Source organism: Eptatretus burgeri, chromosome 10 (assembly GCF_056783735.1).
Source record: "Eptatretus burgeri isolate ZD-2024b chromosome 10, Ebu_testis_v1, whole genome shotgun sequence".
In the NCBI taxonomy this organism is placed as follows: Eukaryota; Metazoa; Chordata; class Myxini; order Myxiniformes; family Myxinidae; genus Eptatretus; species Eptatretus burgeri.
Genome location: NC_140970.1, coordinates 88,675,464 through 88,695,491, shown reverse-complemented (window position 1 = coordinate 88,695,491; position 20,028 = coordinate 88,675,464). Strand labels below are relative to the sequence as shown.

General features: G+C 52.7%; 1 protein-coding gene across 1 annotated transcript in view; it reads left to right on the top strand.

The window, feature by feature from the left end:
• Positions 1 to 20,028, top strand: part of DDOST (dolichyl-diphosphooligosaccharide--protein glycosyltransferase non-catalytic subunit) — a 44,974-nt gene that overhangs the window by 4,655 nt on the left and 20,291 nt on the right. The window contains exons 3-4 of the mRNA XM_085899265.1: positions 19,262 to 19,348; positions 19,654 to 19,757. Coding sequence (XP_085755391.1) covers positions 19,262 to 19,348; positions 19,654 to 19,757 — 191 coding nt within the window. The remainder of the gene's footprint in view (positions 1 to 19,261; positions 19,349 to 19,653; positions 19,758 to 20,028) is intronic.

Sequence of the window (20,028 nt, the reverse complement as noted above, 5' to 3'; positions counted from 1 at the left end):
GAGACAGACAGACAGACAGACACAGAGACAGACAGACAGACAGACACAGAGACAGACAGACAGACAGACACAGAGACAGACAGACAGACAGACACAGAGACAGACAGACAGACACAGAGACAGACAGACAGACAGACACAGAGACAGACAGACAGACAGACACAGAGACAGACAGACAGACAGACACAGAGACAGACAGACAGACAGACACAGAGACAGACAGACAGACAGACACAGAGACAGACAGACAGACAGACACAGAGACAGACAGACAGACAGACACAGAGACAGACAGACAGACAGACACAGAGACAGACAGACAGACAGACACAGAGACAGACAGACAGACACAGAGACAGACACAGAGACAGACACAGAGACAGACAGAGACAGACAGACAGACACAGAGACAGACAGACAGACACAGAGACAGACAGACAGACACAGAGACAGACAGACAGACACAGAGACAGACAGACAGACACAGAGACAGACAGACAGACACAGAGACAGACAGACAGACACAGAGACAGACAGACAGACACAGAGACAGACAGACAGACACAGAGACAGACAGACAGACACAGAGACAGACAGACAGACACAGAGACAGACAGACAGACACAGAGACAGACAGACAGACACAGAGACAGACACAGAGACAGACAGACAGACAGACACAGAGACAGACAGACAGACAGACACAGAGACAGACACAGAGACAGACAGACACAGAGACAGACACAGAGACAGACAGACACAGAGACAGACACAGAGACAGACAGACACAGAGACAGACACAGAGACAGACAGACACAGAGACAGACAGACACAGAGACAGACACAGAGACAGACAGACACAGAGACAGACACAGAGACAGACAGACACAGAGACAGACACAGAGACAGACAGACAGACAGACACAGAGACAGACAGACAGACACAGAGACAGACAGACAGACACAGAGACAGACAGACAGACACAGAGACAGACAGACAGACACAGAGACAGACAGACAGACACAGAGACAGACAGACAGACACAGAGACAGACAGACAGACACAGAGACAGACAGACACAGAGACAGACAGACAGACACAGACAGACAGACAGACAGAGACAGACAGACAGACAGACACAGAAACAGACAGAGACAGACAGGGACAGACAGACACACAGACACAGAAAGACAGACAGACAGACAGACAGACAGAAAGACGCAGAGACAGAGACAGACAGACACAGAGTCAGACAGACAGACAGACACAAAGTCAAGCAGACAGACAGACACAGAGACAGACAGACAGACAGACACAGAGACAGACAGACAGACAGACACAGAGACAGACAGACAGACACAGAGACAGACAGACAGACACAGAGACAGACACAGAGACAGACAGACACAGAGACAGACAGACACAGAGACAGACAGACACAGAGACAGACAGACAGACAGACACAGAGACAGACAGACACAGAGACAGACACAGAGACAGACACAGAGACAGACACAGAGACAGACAGACACAGAGACAGACACAGAGACAGACAGACAGACAGACACAGAGACAGACAGACAGACACAGAGACAGACAGACAGACACAGAGACAGACAGACAGACACAGAGACAGACAGACAGACACAGACAGACAGACAGACACAGAGACAGACAGACAGACACAGAGACAGACAGACAGACACAGAGACAGACAGACAGACACAGAGACAGACAGACAGACACAGAGACAGACAGACAGACACAGAGACAGACAGACAGACAGACACAGAGACAGACAGACACAGAGACAGACAGACAGACACAGAGACAGACAGACAGACAGACACAGAGACAGACAGACAGACAGACACAGAGACAGACAGACAGACAGACACAGAGACAGACAGACAGACAGACACAGAGACAGACAGACAGACAGACACAGAGACAGACAGACAGACAGACACAGAGACAGACAGACAGACACAGAGACAGACAGACAGACACAGAGACAGACACAGAGACAGACAGACACAGAGACAGACAGACAGACAGACACAGAGACAGACAGACACAGAGACAGACACAGAGACAGACACAGAGACAGACAGACACAGAGACAGACACAGAGACAGACAGACACAGAGACAGACAGACACACACAGAGACAGAGAGACACAGAGATAGACAGAGAGAGACAGAGACAGAGAGACACAGAGATAGACAGAGAGAGACAGAGACAGAGACAGACAGATAGACAGACAGAGACAGAGAGACAGATAGACAGAGAGAGAGACAGACAGATAGACAGAGAGAGAGACAGACAGATAGACAGAGAGAGAGACAGACAGATAGACAGAGAGAGAGACAGACAGATAGACAGAGAGAGAGACAGACAGATAGAGAGACAGAGACAGATAGACAGAGAGAGAGACAGAGACAGAGACAGACAGATAGACACACAGAGACAGACAGAGACAGAGACAGACATAGATATCTGGATGGAGAGATGGATAGAGAGAGTTGCATGCAAAGCAAACAGACGTGAGATAATGTTGCGAGGAAATTGTAAACACTCATTCCTACATCGTTCAGGATTGTAATCCTTGCCAAGAGTCTGCTTTGTTAAAACCTGGCGTATTTACAATGAAACTGATTTGGATTGTTTGCAGTTTCCTGCCTGGACTACCTGCAGTCCAGGCAGGAATTTGGAATATGTCCAGGGTGCCGGTGATTGGCTCGCCTACTCTTCGCGACTAATACTAGCAGATGGGGGCACCCACCTTAATGTCCACCAAGTTACGGCACATGCCTCGATGCTTCACCTTGCATCCAAAACATCAGGGTAACGGTTTGTACTCCGGTTGGGATTCTAACCCAGGATATGTGTTGCAGCACATAGGTGAGTGCGTATACCCTTCGGCTATTCTACCAGCCCAGATGTGAACTTCCAATGAGTATGGCTGAACACGCAGGAGTTTTGAGTGTGAAACCATTGTCAAGCCGTATTGCAGGGGTAATGGAACTAACATGCAACTACTTGTAAAAACTACCTCGAAAAGCGAACTTTTTACGTGGTGTTAATTTCTCAGTCAATGCGCGACTTTCAAAATGACGTAATCTGTCCCAGAATTCCCCCAGAATGCTCGGCACGCATGCACAGAAACCGCAAGAAATGACGGCGTTCGGGGGCATCATAAAGTACCGTGTATCATTTGGGGAGATAAGGATTGTAAAGTAAAATGGCTCACAAAGCTCGAAAAGAAGCCAAACCTACTTGAATAAATCCTTGAGAGAAAGGGTTGTGCCTCTGCACAACAAAAAGCCTGGGAGAATCTTCTCAGCTTGTCGACCGGGCAGCTGCTCGTACCGCAAACTCCCGACCATATTGGCCGGTGCATGGTCCGAGTGGATGGACATGTGCTGCGCAAATCCCCGAGGACATCTTTGTGACGTGAAAATACCCGAAGCTTGTGCCAGCTATATTTACGAGGGAGCTGCATGTATCGGGTAGACATTCCTTCCCTTAGTAATGCACTGTATCTGGTCTGGGTGCTTCTGAACACCGATGAGAAGGACATATCCAAGCCTTGTGAATATCCAGGGTAAGTTTGAAATGATGATATTTATTGTTCATTATAGTGGGAGTGGGAAGTGGAGAGAGGGGTGGCAGCTCAGGGAGCTGTGAGGGTTGTTATAAATATATTATTTGTTTGGTTCCAGGGCCACAAGATAAACTGGAGCTGCAATCGGTAGAGCGCTAACTCCGCCAGGCTGAACAGTTTACGTTTTGTATCCCAATGATAGGTCGGATCTGAATCCGGACCTGAACCAGAATCGAATCAGTTTGTTCTCGTCACCTAACCAACGCATTCATCCACATCGTTTTGTCATAACTCGTCCACGACTTTTTGAAATTTTGTGCCACACATCGTTTTTGGCGCCATTTCTCAATGGTGAAGAATCGTTTAAAATAAAAAAATAAAAAAATTCTCATATCCAGATTCGGATCTTCACCAAAATCGAATCAATTCGTCCTTGTCACACACCCAACCCGCACACCAAGTTTCGTCCCACTCTGTCCACAACCTTTTGAGGTATCCTTTTCACAAACAGACAGACAAACAAGGAGTGGGGGAGGTGGGGCAAATACCTTTTGTGCCATGGATAATAATCCCCCTGTTTACAGTAGGGGTCGGAAAACTACTTGCACTGTGGCATGTGTTCAGGCGAAAATCGGAAGTCATCTCCCCCCCCACCCCCTTCGCATGGGGTGGGGGGGGAGGGAGAGACTACTTACATTTACCACAGCTCTGATGTATAAGATGAGGAGGGGGATTTTAATTTTTACTCGAAGCACCCGCTCCCTACTGGAGCCGTCAGGGTGGGGTCATGTTATTATATTGTTGCGGATTCGCGCCCGCCGGCGTGCGAACGGCCACGTAACTCGAATCGCGGCACGTCGCCCACCGGACGGACAATCCAGTCGTGACCCTCTCGGACTAATGCCGGGAACTAGTCACGGGTGGACCTTTCGGCCTCACCACGATCGTGCCAATCGGCCCCCCGCGTGGGATAGGGTTGCTCGCCAAATTCGACCTACCTAAGTACCCACACGGAGGGTAGATCGGGCGATCGCACCTCGCCGCAGGTCGACTTCGGACACGGGCCACTTTAAGCGACCCGTTCCGTACTATCGGGATAACTGAGCGGTGTTATCGTCGGCCTCGACGGTTCGATTAATTATCGGGCGTTTTAGCCCACGACCAACCCTTTACGTGAAGTAAGATGGAGATTCAATAGAGGAAAAGACGAAGCGAAACGGGGGAAACAGTTCAACACAAAGCACATTTATTTCACGATGAACGGAAAGCACACATATACAATTACACCAAAAGCAAATGTAAAAGAAGAAGAAACACAATATTACACAAAAAGCAAATATAAAAGAGAAACACAATGCAGATCTATTACCGACTACGCGAGCACACGGCAACACTTATGCAGTTTTACTTCACAGACGGCGCCGACAACACATATACCCAAAGCAAAATAAAAGGACCACCCTCAAGGATGAGGCGGGCCTGGGGCCGAGACCGCGTCGGGCCTACCCGTCTGGTGATGAGCCGCGAAATGGCGCTGGCGCCCCGACTCCGCGGGCCTCGCTGGGACTGCCTGGTATGGGGTGGGGACGGGGCCCCCTTCTCGCACTATCTCAGCGTGGGGGGAAACAGGAGGGGGTTGTTGATGCTCGGGGGATGGAGGATATCTCCCTGTACCGGGTCCCGCGACGAGCGTCTCCACCACGACCTCGGTCGCGCCGCCGGCCTCTCCCTCCGCAGCTCCCCGACTCCGACACGAGCACCCCCTCGACCGCCTTCGCCGCCGCCACCTCTCCACAGCTCCGTCCTCTTCACTCTGACTACTACCACTTCTTCCCAGCTCCACCGACAACTCCACTTGACTGACGAACGCGGTCGTTTATATCCCCCGTGGCCTCGCTCCTTCACCTTCGACCCTTTACCTCCGACCCTTCACCTCTAACTGGCTCCCCATTGGACCGAGGAAAAGTGGGCGTGAATGCTTTTTGATCCATGAATTTGCATATAGCGACCACACTCCAACGTACCTGGAGGTGGGGCCAAATCGCCCCACGCTCACCGATAGGACGGAACAGAAGTGGGCGTGAGTCGTTTTTGATCCGTTTTCTTCGGAAAGGCCGGCGCTTTTGCACCCCTGCTTGGTGCGCGCCCTGCACGAGTCCAGTATCGGTGCCCACAAGCGGCGTGGGAATGACGGTGATGCGATGGTTGTGAGGGCGAGTTGTGACGGTAAAGGTCGTGGCTGTTGTTGTGAAGCGGCGTTGCGGTTGGTGGTTGTTGTGTGATGGCTGTTGAGACGTGGTTGGTGGTGGTAGTAATGGCGGCTGGTCCAAAATAAAGATAGTAAAAGAAAAACGGCTATCTAGAGGGGTCGCAGCCCGAATGAATGACATTTATTCCCTCGAAACAACGGGTTTGGGCCTAACTACACATATACTTACAGAGATATCTCACCTAAGGGACCTGAATGGTGGTTTGCGAATTTCGTCAACCACAACAATATTTATGCCTATTTTACTCCAAGGGGTCCCAGGATTACACACCCAAAAAATGGTTGCAAGCGGTTCAGCCATTTTTGCGGTACCTGGGAACAGACAGACAGACAGACAGACAGACAGACAGACGGTGAATTGTAGTAAGATTTTGTGCCCATGACCTAACCCTTGGTACTACCAACACGTATTCAGTTTATTTTATGTTCAAATAGGAACACAAACGACACGGATAAACGCTATTTATTACGTCATAAAAGGTGCCGTTAGTGGCTGGACCTAGGTACGCTTGCTCCATTATGTGTACTCGTGCATGCCCGTAGGTTCCTGCCCGTACGTGCCTTATTCCGTACACCCATCACAGATTTTGTAGTTTGCTTTTGTAGTGCATGCCCGTTCACCCATCACAGATTTTGCAACCAACACATTTTGAAGGATCTGATGGATGACATACTTACGTGCGTGGCCGTACTTACAAAACAACAACAAAAAAACAAAAACAAAGAAGATTTGTGATGTCAATTGTGATGTCATAGCACCGTATGCTGTCATTGGTTTGGTAAGTAAATGGTCATAACTTGGGAACCCCTTGTCCGATTAATATCAAACCTTGAAAAGGCACATCCACAGGTCCCCAGAAATATACCTGGCAAGTTTCAATGAGATCGGACCAGTGGTTGTCGAGAAACAGCGGTCACAGACACACACACAGATTGCTGGAATTATCGACACTAGTGCGTGCCCGGACGTGCGTAGCCGTATGTGCAAAAAAATAAAACAACTGGATTGGGGTATTGTTTCAATTATATCGGACAGACAGAGAGAGGGTTTGTCAGACATTGGTATCATAAATCGTAACCTCTCTCCATTGGTATCATAAATGGCCATAACTTGGGAAACACTTGGGAAGCAGCTGAAACGGATGAAGAAGAATGATATCAAACTTTGAAAAGGCACATACTCAGCTCCCCAGTGTCAATTGTGACGGCATATCAAACGAAGAAGAAGAATTGACGCCCTCTCTGTCCCCCTCCTCTGTCCCCCTCCTCTGTCCCCCTCCTCTGTCCCCCTCCTCTGTCCCCCCTCCTCTGTTCCTCCCCTCTCTTGCCCCTCCTCTCTCCCTTCTCTTGCCCCCCTCTCACCCCTCTCTTGCCCTTCTCTCTCCCCCTCCTCCTCTGTCCCCCTCCTCTCTCCATCTCCTCTCTTGCCCCCCTCTCAGCCCCTCTCTCGCCCTTCTCTCTCCCCCCTCCTCTCTCCCTTCTCTTTCCCCCTCCTCTCTCCCCTCTCTTGCCCCCCTCTCGCCCTTCTCTTTCCCCTCTCTCGCCCTTCTCTTTCCCCCTCTCTCGCCCTTCTCTCTCCCCCTCCTCTCTCCCTTCTCTAGCCCCCCTCTCACCCTCCTCTCTCCCCTCTCCTCTCTCCCTTCTCTCTCCCCCTCCTCTTGCCCTTCTGTCTCCCCCTCCTCTCTCCCTCCCCTCTCTTGCCACTCCCCTCTCACACCCTCTCACCCCTCCTCTGTCCCCCCTCCTCTGTCCCCCCTCCTCTGTCCCCCCTCCTCTGTCCCCCCCCTCTCTTGCCCTTCTCTCTCCCCCCTCCTCTGTCCCCCTCCTCTGTCCCCTCCTCTGTCCCCCTCCTCTGTCCCCCTCCTCTGTCCCCCCTCCTCTGTCCCCCTCCTCTGTCCCCCTCCTCTGTCCCCCTCCTCTGTCCCCCTCCTCTGTCCCCCTCCTCTGTCCCCCTCCTCTGTTCCCCCTCCTCTGTCCCCCCTCCTCTGTCCCCCTCCTCTGTCCCCCTCCTCTGTCCCCCTCCTCTGTCCCCCTCCTCTGTCCCCCTCCTCTGTCTCCCTCCTCTGTCCCCCCTCCTCTGTCCCCCCTCCTCTGTCCCCCTCCTCTGTCCCCCCTCCTCTCCCCCTCCTCTGTCCCCCTCCTCTGTCCCCCTCCTCTGCCCCCTCCTCTGTCCCCCTCCTCTGTCCCCCCTCCTCTCTGTCCCCCTCCTCTCTGTCCCCCTCCTCTGTCCCCCTCCTCTGTCCCCCCTCCTCTGTCCCCCCTCCTCTGTCCCCCCTCCTCTGTCCCCCCTCCTCTCTGTCCCCCCTCCTCTCTGTCCCCCCTCCTCTCTGTCCCCCCTCCTCTCTGTCTCCCCTCCTCTCTGTCTCCCCTCCTCTCTGTCTCCCCTCCTCTCTGTCTCCCATCCTCTCTCCCCCCTCCTCTCTCCCTCCCCTCTCTTGCCACTCCACCTCTCACCACCTCTCACCACCTCTCACCACCTCTCACCACCTCTCACCACCTCTCACCACCTCTCACCACCTCTCACCACCTCTCACCACCTCTCACCACCTCTCACCACCTCTCACCACCTCTCACCCCCTCTCACCCCCTCTCACCCCTCTCTCACCCTCTCTCCCCCTCCTCTCTCCCCCTCCTCTCTCCCCCTCCTCTTTCCCCCTCCTCTCTCCCCCTCCTCTCTCCCCCTCCTCTCTCCCCCCTCCTCTGTCCCCCCACCTCTATCCCCCTCCTCTTTCCCCCCTCCTCTCTCCCCCTCCTCTCTCCCCCTCCTCTCTCCCCCCCTCCTCTCTCCCCCCTCCTCTCTCCCCCTCCTCTCTCCCCCCTCCTCTCTCCCCCTCCTCTCTCCCCCTCCTCTCTCCCCCCTCCTCTCTCCCCCCTCCTCTCTCCCCCTCCTCTCTCCCCCTCCTCTCTCCCCCTCCTCTCTCCCCCCTCCTCTCTCCCCCTCCTCTCTCCCCCCTCCTCTCTCCCCCTCCTCTCTCCCCCCTCCTCTCTTCCCCCCTCCTCTCTTCCCCCTCCTCTCTCCCCCCTCCTCTCTCCCCTCCTCTCTCCCCCTCCTCTCTCCCCCTCCTCTCTCCACCCTCCTCTCTCCACCCTCCTCTCTCCACCCTCCTCTCTCCACCCTCCTCTCTCCCTCCCCTCTCTCGCCCCTCCTCTCGCCCCCTCTCTTCCCCCTCCTCTCTCGCCCCTCTCTCTGTAAATGTATTCACAAATGTCTACCAAGCACAACGATTAATTCCAACCTTGGGAAAAAACAGCTTTCAAACCCTTGGGAAACGGCTGTTTCCCTCGGGAAAATTCAAACCTTGGGATTAATTAATAATTTGAATAATAATCAAACCTTGGGAGTAAATAATTAAATAAAATAATAATTAAATAATAATCGAACCTTGGGATTAATTAATTAATTCAAACCTTTGGAAAGAACAGCTTTCAAACCTTGGGAGACACTTGGGAAACAGCTGAAATGGATGAGGAAGAACGATATCAAACTTTGAAAAGGCACATACCCAGGACCCCAGTGTCGATTGTGACGTCACACCAAGCGAAGAAGAATTGTGACGTCAATCCTTCAAATAAATAAATAAATAAATAAACAATAATTGTGATGTCATTCGTGATGTCATAGCACCGTGTCCTGTCTTTGGTTCACAGATACATGGCCATAACTTGGGAACCGCTCGTCCGATTGATATCAAACCTTGAAAAGGCACATCCGCGGGGCCCCGGCAATATTCCTGGCAAGTTTCAATCCGATCGGACCGGTGGTGGTCTGATTATTAATAATTTGGGGAAAAAATGGCATGAGAAGGTGGAACGACACCTTCAGCTGCTGTATATACACCTTCTCAACACTGAAAAAGCAATAAAATGGCTGTAACTTGGGAACTGCTCGTCCGATCGATATCAAACCTCGAAAAGGCACATCCGCGGGTCCCCGGCAATATTCCTGGCAAGTTTCAATGCGATCGGACCGGCGGTCGTCGAAAAATGGCGGTCACAGACAGATAAATAGACAGACAGACACACACACAGAGATTGCTGGAATTATATATATATATATATATATATACACGAGTACGTGCCCGTAAAAAAAATAAAAAAAAATTCAAACCGCGAGCATCAAACAACAACCACGCAGGCCGTTTCTTCGCTCTTGAGTGCCCGAACGTGCGTGGCCCGGAAGTTCGAATATTCGCAGTTACAATTATTCGCAATTTAGTTTTAATACCCAATTATTCAATTAGCGCCAACGTATTTTACCTTTTCGCAATGTCGTGGCAAGGAAAAACAAAAAGAGAAGAGAGAGAAAAAAATTTACTTCCTGGTTTGGAGCACACCAGCACTCTGATGTTACCGAAATTTATACACCGGCTAATATGAAAACGATCATAACTTGGGGCATTGTGTTTATCTATAAATGTGCAAAAGAAATCGAGAAATTGTTAGAGTACACGAAGTCATCATTATCCGGAAGCCCGTACGTTGTAACCCGTAATGGCGAACGTGGCTGAGCTTCCCTTCCCCATCGGCCATGCCCACGCAACAGCGTGTCTATCATTGGTTTGGTAAATAAATGGCCATAACTTCGGAGGCACTTGTCCGATTAATATCAAACCTTGAAAAGGCACATCCTCAGGTCCCCAGCAATATACCTGGCAAGTTTCAATTAGATCGGACCAGCGGTTGTCGAGAAACGGCAGTCACAGACACACACACACAGACACGCACACACACGGAGATTGCTGGAATTATATATAGTGTTGTGGTTACCAAATTCGCAAACCACCATTCAGGTCCCTTAGGTGAGGTATCTCGGCAAGTGCATGTGTAGTTAGGCCCAAACCCGTTGTCTAGTGGGAATACATGTCATTTATACGTGCTGCGACTCTTCAGGATAGCCGTTTTTCTTTTACTATCTTTATTTTGGACCAACCGCCATGATCACAACCACAACATCAACCACCGACCACAACCACCGCCACGACCTTCACGCACACCTCACAACCGTAGCATCGCCACCGTTCTTGCCCCGGGGCTGTGGGTACCGGTGTTGGACTCATGCAGAACGCGCGTCGAACAGCGTGTACAAAATCACGGATTTTCTGCTTCAAAAACGGATCAAAAACGACACACGCCCACTTTTTGCCGTCCAATCGGTGAGCGAGGGGCGAATTGGCCCCGCCCCCAGGGCGATCGATATATGCAAATTTGTGGATCAAAAAGCCTTCACGCCCACTTTTTCTCGGGCCAATGGGGAGCGAGGTGAAAGGTCAAAGGGAGGGGGTCAAAGGCGAAGTTACGGGGGGATAAAAGGACGGTGTTCGTCAGTCAGAGTCGGAACGAGAGAGTCAGCAGAACGGGGTCGGAGAGTCAAGAAGAGGAGAGTCGGAAGCAGAGGGTCAAGACTTCGCGGGCGGTGGAGCTGCTCGTCGTGTGCGTTGGAGTCGGAACGGAGGGGACGGAGCTGTGGAAAGGCGGCGACACCAGACGAGGGGGTGCTCGCGTCGTGCAGGAAGCTGCACCCGAGGGAGGCCGACAGCGCGACCTGGCCGAGGTGGAGACGCTCGTCGCACATAATAAAGATCCTCTATACCCCGAGCATCAGCAACCCCCTCCTGTTTCCCCCCGCGCTGAGATAGTGCGACCAAGGGGGCCCCGTTCCCACCCCCTGCCAGGCACTGTCCACGAGGCCCGCGGGTTGCGGGGCCATCGCCGCTCCGCGTCTCATCACCAGACGGGTAGGCCCGACCCGGTCTCGGCCCCAGGCCTACCTCATTCTTGGGGGATTTCTTTTCCTTGGTTTTGGGTATGTGTTGTCGGCGCCGTCTGTGAAGTAGAATTGTATAAGTGTTGCCGTATGCTCGGTAGTCGGTATTAGCTCTGCACTGTGTTTTCACTTTTATATTTGCTTTTTGTGTAAATGGAATTGTGTTTTCTTTTTTTTGTGTGCATTTGGTGGAATTGTATTTGTGTGCTTCCCGTGTGCTGCGAATAAATGTGCTTTATTGTTGAACTGTTCTCCCGCTTCGCTTCGTCTTTTTCCCCATTGAACCCCCATCTTGCTTCACGTAAAGGGTTGGTAGTGGGCTGAGTACGCCCGATAATTAATCGAACCGTCGAGGTCGACGATAACACCGCTCGGTTATTCTGATAGTACGGAACGGGTCGCTTAAGTGGCCCGTGTCCGAAGTCGACCTGCGGCGAGGTGCGATCGCCCGGTCTACCCTCCGCGTGGGTACTTAGGTAGTTCGAATTTGGTGAGCAACCCTATCCCACGCGGGGGCTGATTGGCTCGATCGCGGTGAGACCGAAAGGTCCACCCGTGACTGGTTCCCGGCGTTAGTCCGAGAGGGTCACGACTGGATTGTCCGTCCGGTGGGCGACGTGCCGCGATTCGAGTTACGTGGCCGTTCGCACGCCGGCGGGCGCGAAGACCGCAACACTGGTGTCAGGAGTGGGATACAAATTCATCGCCCTCCTCGCGGCACTGGTATCGGAGAACAGGAAAACGGGCTCTCCTGTCTCCGGCTAAATTTACGGGAATCGGTCCAGGGGTGAGAGAAGCGACCCCCGATTCCCTCCAAATTACGAGCGAGCAAATTAACCCTTCACGAGAAGCAAGATGGCGTCTCAAGGCGAGCGGGAGCCGGGGGTATTAGAAATGGATGTAGAATGTGTAGAATCCATGGCTCAGGATGGAATCCCCGAGCAGGAAATGTTGATTGTGCAGGAACACGGACTCGCCCAACTGAACCCAGGGCCCGAGGTGGGTGCGGCAGCGGCCGCAGTGTATGACACCTCCCCCCCCCCTCTCCACCAAGACCCTTCCCCAACCCTTGCCGAAACGGCTCAGCTGAGTGCATCCAACATGGCCCAGCTATGCGCCATGCTGGCGGCAATGAACGAAAAGATGAATGCGAAAATGATCGAAAAAATGGATGCAAACGCAAATGAAATGAAAAACGAAATGAAAGGCATGAACGAAAAGATGGATACATTCACAAACGTAATAAAACGCATGAAAACTAAAATGGTAACAAACATGAAGGAAGAAACGAAAAAGTTCCGGGGTGAGACGCAGAACATGGGCCGATGCCTGCAGGCGGGCATGAAGGCCGTGACCAGGGAGCTGGGAATGGCGACTTCACGTGTGGGAGCAAACGAGCTGGAAGGGGGTACAACGGCTGACAGGCCCGCGGTGGAGGCGGGTGAAAAAATAATTCGTGGAACGTGTTGGGCGAGGGTCGTGACGATGACCGAAAGGGAAAAATTAAATGGGGAGACCAAAACGTGTGAGACGAGACACGAGGTGACGACAACAGAAATAATAGTTGAGACAAGGGAGGTAAAGGGTGAAGAGTTGGCAGAGACGCGGGAGATGGGAACGATAGAGGGAAGACGACACGATGAAGACGGGGTAAGTGACGCGCACACACACACGGAGGTAGTGGAGGATAATGGGGTTGAGCTCGCGGAGCGTGTAGGGACCCGGTGCGAGCAGCGGGATGGCCTCCTCCAGGAACGAGGGGAGGGAGTATGCCCCCTTGAGGCGAGTCACGACCAGGTGAGTTCGGTCGTGCTTTGCGAGGTTGAGAGGACGGGTGCTGTGGACAGGTGCACGGAGAGCTTGGGGGGTATAGAGGCCCCGGAGACCCTTGTGGGGATACGAATCCCCAGTGTAGTTGTCCCTGTGTGTGTGGTGCAAGGCGTGAGTGCGTCCCCGTGTGTGGAAGCGACCCCGTGTGTGAGTGGTGTGGTGGCGATGGTGCTGGAGTGCGTGCTTCCCAGCACGCCGTGTTTGGATGAGGCACCGTGTGTGGATGAGGAACCGTGTGTGGAAGAGGCCGTGTGTGTGAGTGAAACGGCCAGTATGAGTGAGGAACCGCGGGTGAGTGCCCCCGCGTGTATGAGTGAGGGACGTTGTGTGGAGGAGACCGCGTGTGTGAGTGTCGCCGTGTGTATGAGTGAGGTACCGCGGGTGAGTGCCCCCGCGTGTATGAGTGAGGCACGGTGTGTGGATGAGGCACAGCGGTTGAGTGCCCTCGCGTGTGTGGGTGAGGCACCGCGGGTGAGTGCCCCCGCGCGAGTGAATGGAGCACCACGTGTGAGTAGTATGGTTTGTGTGAGTAGTGAGGCACGCGTGAGTGAACGGCCGTGTGCAAGGTCGCTGTGTGCCAGGGAGACCGTGTGTGTGAGAGAGCGGTATGTAAGGGAGATGTCGGTCGGCATGCGGGAGCACGCAGCCGCGTCTCCCGGTGTGAATGTGATGGAGTGGACTGTGTGCGTCGTGACACGCAGGTGTGCGTGGGTTGAATGGCGACGACGAAGGCGACATGAGAGGAGAGAAAGCCGAGTAGCGGCTGTAGCTATTTCGTGGACCGTGCCGGGTTCACCCAGCAGTGAGCACGCGGTTCGTGCTGTGCAACGCACGAGACCACCACGTGCTCGCTTGCGAGAGTGAAGTCCCGGTCCGGAAACGCACGCGGTGGATTTGCCGATCCCGCGGACGGACAAAGTTTAGGCAGGTAAATGGATTTGGACCGGACGGGTTCTCCACGCGATCGTGTGTGTGAAGCTCCAACGGGCAAAGCACATGTGTTCGCGTGGGGAACCCCTCGAGACGTGTGGCTTGTGTTTTTTTTTATGCGCACGGTGACGTCATGGCTGCACGTGTGGTTGGAATCCGGCAGGAGGGGTATCTCTGCCGGATGGCACCGTCCAAGGAGGGACGAGGAACACGTGCAGCTGCATGACGTCACGGACAGGTGCAAAGTGCGCGAGCTCTGAGTTGCCGCGCAGGTGCTGCGCATGAAAAAAAAAAAAAAAAAAAAAAAAAGCAAGCCCCACTTTCGGGTGCACAGGATTCCTGGGCAAGGGGTGAAAGACCCCCTTACCTGGGCACAGGATGGAAACTAGTTAGGGGGAAGGGTTAGCTTAGCTAGACCGACTTCATGGGGCAGGGGTAAGTCCTCATGGAGTCCGTGGAATGGATTAGATAGAGGGATTGTAGCCAGATTTAGGTTGGGAAATGAAATGATTTATTTGGAGACAGTGACAGACCTGTGAATGTGTAGAGGGGACGTAGTTTAGCTACGTAGTGTTAAAAGGAACGTGCTGTAGTTTAAGGGACGACGTGGGAGCACGAGTTAGTTAGGGGTTGTAGTTAGAAGGATGGCAGAGTTCAGTGGTGTGTGTGTTGAAGAGTTGGTGAGTTATGATGTGGAGACATGTTGAGTGAGTGAGGCCAGCGGGTCTGTGTGTGTGGAGTGAATGGGGAATGCATGGTGCGATGAGTGATTGGGGGGAGGAGTGACTCCCGCCCAAGGGACCCCGGGGTCAGTGTAGAGTGAGTTAGCTGGGTTAGTCAAATTGAAAAATGGAGGTCGTTTTGTTGTTGGTGGGAAAGTAGGCTCGAGACCCATTTGGAGGGGTGCAGGAGCCCTGTTGACGGGCTTGGGAGCGTGGCTGCGAAAGGTGAGTATCGCTGAGTGGGTACCCCGGGCACCAGGCTAGTCGGCCGCGGTAGGCCATGGGCCCATGGGGGCCCGGGATAGAGTAGTGGGCACGGGTGCGCCTGCTTGGTGCGGGGGCCCGGGGTGCCATTAGCCGCGTGGGCAGTGTTGTGGGCACGGGTGACCCTCGGAAAGGGGCCCGGGAGGCCGGCCTGCCACGTGTGCGTTTCAGGGGAGGTGCCATGGGGGGCACTCCCCGGTGTTAGGGAGCTGGTAGGCTCGGAGGCAGTGTAGTGCCCGGGGGTGCCATAGCGGGAGATTCGGCGGAGGGTCGTGCCTGCCAAAGGGAGCCACGTGTCCCAGCCAGGAGACCGTGTGAGGGCACGGAGAGAAAATTGGGGGGCGAGGCCCGAAATTGTAAGGACACCAACACAGGCGACGGGAATCTGGGTTGTTAGAACCAATAGTTTAAGCGAGAGGCGCTTGTTGAAAGCCCCGGGGTAGTTTAACAGTTAAATAGTTAGGTTAGATTAGGAGATGTACCCCTCCGCACCATCCATCCCCTCGCTGTCGTTGTGGGCCGCTGGACCCACTTTGGTTAAAGATCGCCGAACTCTGGGGAGGCCATTCTGAGGCTTCATTGGGCCTCGACACAGGACGTTAGCTCTCCCTTGTTCCCCTCCGGGAAGGGAACGTAGGGGTTGGGAGTAGGCTAGGTGACAGAATAGGTTAGCCGAACAAGGACGATAAAGGGGGTTAGGGGACGATTTATAGTGGGGAAGTAAAAAAATAAAAACAACAAAAAAATAAGTTGGGGCTAAATTGGGGTTTGACAAATTAAGGGAGTGGGTATGTACAGTGACAGGCAAAGGCGATAGGTGGGAGGGAGACAGGTAGGTAGGTCCGAGCCCACCCTCCAAGTGGCCAGCACCACCGCACTCCCTCCACCAACCTCCACTGAACGGCAAGAGCTGGCCAACTTCATCGGCTGGCCGTGTTTTGCTTCAAGGCGGAGGCCGGCCAACTTCATCGGCAGCTGTTGTTTTGCTGCAAGGCCTGTGCCATCGGCTGGCTGTTTTTCTTCAAGGCCTGTGCCGGCCAGTTCATCTGCCGGCTGTGTTTGCCTGCAGCGGCCTTCTTCTGCGGGCTGAGTTTGCCTGCTCACCTTTGCCATGCCATGCCCACTGCCCACATTCACCAGCCCCGTTCAATTTTTGCTTTGCCCCCCCTGTTCATTTCCATGTGCGCCAGGATCAAGGCAACAGTTTGCAAGCTGCAAGAACTGCCCTGTTGGCAGCTACAACACGGGCCTGCAGTGGCGGCCCGTGCACCGTGTTTTTGTCCATCCATCCATCCGTTGTGCTCATTGCGTGTGCCACTTGAGCTGGCACGGAGACTGCGTTGTGCAGCCCAAGCACCGTTGTGGTTCACTGAGTTCAGTTCAAAAGGGAAGGCCTTGGACTGCGTGTGAGCAGCCAGCCACGTTCCCTGTCACCTGCATTGTTTGAGCCAGAGACTGCATGCGGGCAGCCTAGCTCCCTGCTAACTGCTTTCTTTTTGCAGAGTTCAATGATCCTGGGCCATGGTTTAGTGTAAAATTTGTAAGTTAAGGTTAAGATGTACTGTACATATGAGTGCGCCCCCGGCATGTCTGTCTAGCGCCGGCAATTTTATTTAAGTCGTCCGTGTGAGTGAGTTTGTTTAGGTAGTTACGCAGCCCTCAGGTTATTTATTTTGGGGACACGAATACCATGAATGTCGCACTCAGGGATCCGTAGGTAAAATGTACTAGGGGAAAACTACACATGATGGCACACGAAAATTTGACGACTCGGGACGAGTCTGTAAAAAGGGAAGGGGGTAGTGTTGTGGTTACCAAATTCGCAAACCACCATTCAGGTCCCTTAGGTGAGGTATCTCGGCAAGTGCATGTGTAGTTAGGCCCAAACCCGTTGTCTAGTGGGAATACATGTCATTTATACGTGCTGCGACTCTTCAGGATAGCCGTTTTTCTTTTACTATCTTTATTTTGGACCAACCGCCATGATCACAACCACAACATCAACCACCGACCACAACCACCGCCACGACCTTCACGCACACCTCACAACCGTAGCATCGCCACCGTTCTTGCCCCGGGGCTGTGGGTACCGGTGTTGGACTCATGCAGAACGCGCGTCGAACAGCGTGTACAAAATCACGGATTTTCTGCTTCAAAAACGGATCAAAAACGACACACGCCCACTTTTTGCCGTCCAATCGGTGAGCGAGGGGCGAATTGGCCCCGCCCCCAGGGCGATCGATATATGCAAATTTGTGGATCAAAAAGCCTTCACGCCCACTTTTTCTCGGGCCAATGGGGAGCGAGGTGAAAGGTCAAAGGGAGGGGGTCAAAGGCGAAGTTACGGGGGGATAAAAGGACGGTGTTCGTCAGTCAGAGTCGGAACGAGAGAGTCAGCAGAACGGGGTCGGAGAGTCAAGAAGAGGAGAGTCGGAAGCAGAGGGTCAAGACTTCGCGGGCGGTGGAGCTGCTCGTCGTGTGCGTTGGAGTCGGAACGGAGGGGACGGAGCTGTGGAAAGGCGGCGACACCAGACGAGGGGGTGCTCGCGTCGTGCAGGAAGCTGCACCCGAGGGAGGCCGACAGCGCGACCTGGCCGAGGTGGAGACGCTCGTCGCACATAATAAAGATCCTCTATACCCCGAGCATCAGCAACCCCCTCCTGTTTCCCCCCGCGCTGAGATAGTGCGACCAAGGGGGCCCCGTTCCCACCCCCTGCCAGGCACTGTCCACGAGGCCCGCGGGTTGCGGGGCCATCGCCGCTCCGCGTCTCATCACCAGACGGGTAGGCCCGACCCGGTCTCGGCCCCAGGCCTACCTCATTCTTGGGGGATTTCTTTTCCTTGGTTTTGGGTATGTGTTGTCGGCGCCGTCTGTGAAGTAGAATTGTATAAGTGTTGCCGTGTGCTCGGTAGTCGGTATTAGCTCTGCACTGTGTTTTCACTTTTATATTTGCTTTTTGTGTAAATGGAATTGTGTTTTCTTTTTTTTGTGTGCATTTGGTGGAATTGTATTTGTGTGCTTCCCGTGTGCCGCGAATAAATGTGCTTTATTGTTGAACTGTTCTCCCGCTTCGCTTCGTCTTTTTCCCCATTGAATCCCCATCTTGCTTCACGTAAAGGGTTGGTAGTGGGCTGAGTACGCCCGATAATTAATCGAACCGTCGAGGTCGACGATAACACCGCTCGGTTATTCTGATAGTACGGAACGGGTCGCTTAAGTGGCCCGTGTCCGAAGTCGACCTGCGGCGAGGTGCGATCGCCCGGTCTACCCTCCGCGTGGGTACTTAGGTAGTTCGAATTTGGCGAGCAACCCTATCCCACGCGGGGGCTGATTGGCTCGATCGCGGTGAGACCGAAAGGTCCACCCGTGACTGGTTCCCGGCGTTAGTCCGAGAGGGTCACGACTGGATTGTCCGTCCGGTGGGCGACGTGCCGCGATTCGAGTTACGTGGCCGTTCGCACGCCGGCGGGCGCGAAGACCGCAACAATATATATATATATATATATATATATATATATATATATATATATATATATATATATATATATATATATATATATATATATATATATATATATATATATATATATATATATATATATATATACATAGTTGTTTGGAACAGACTATGAAAAATAGTCTTCAGGCCGCATATATGCACACTAGGGGTGTTGCTGCCAAAGCGATAGAGACCACTAGATATGTCTGCAGACAAGGCAACCAGGCACCCAAAGAGGTATTCTTACGATCCATGTATTTGATGAGGTTTGGGTTGAAGTTTCGGTTCCAGTATTTTATAGTTTGTGAACTAGTCCACCAATGATATGCTGTACATACATGATTTAATTTTAACCCTCAGCCTATCACTGCAGACTTTGGTGGAAACGTCAATGTTGAAACCATCACGACATTCATTGATGGCGGAGGCAACGTTCTTGTGGCTGCGAGTTCAGATGTTGGTGAGGTCTTTGGCTTTCTCTAACTATTTGTCCCCAAGATTAAAAAAAATGTATACATGGTGTCGGTCCATTAAGAAAGAGGTAATTTTGTTCAATGTTTCTTTCATTTTTTTGAGGGACAACTGTTGGCTTGGTTGTTGCCATGTATTGGCTTTCTGGAGACTTCCGTTCAGGTTTTGGTTGTAATACGAGTTAAACGTATTCCCACTGCCTATGGTGTTTGGCTGGTTACTTTTTGCTTAGTTGGTTCATTGTCTGTAAGACGTCGTTATGCTGAGTATTCTGGGATGAATTTTTTTTTTCAGGGGACCCCCTGAGAGATCTTGCAACAGAATGTGGGATTGACTTAGATGAAGAAAAAACGGCTGTTATTGATCATCACAGCTATGACGTATCAGATGATGGGCAGGTACGTGCAAAGCTGGCAGAATATCATTCCCCCTCCCCCCCCCCCTCGGTAAGCCCCAGCGAATGGTCCTCTGCAGGTGTGTGTTTTGCATTCCCATCATGGCCAGATCGTTGTTCTGCAAAGAAATGTTCGCAATCCAAGTTGCCGTCCTCCCTTGTAATCTCTGTTGCGCTGGAGTGATCGAAGCGTGTCATCTATCCATCCATTGGGACCACACTCTGCGCAGAGCGTTGGTGCTGCCTTAGCAGTCTCCTTGGCTACTGGACACAAT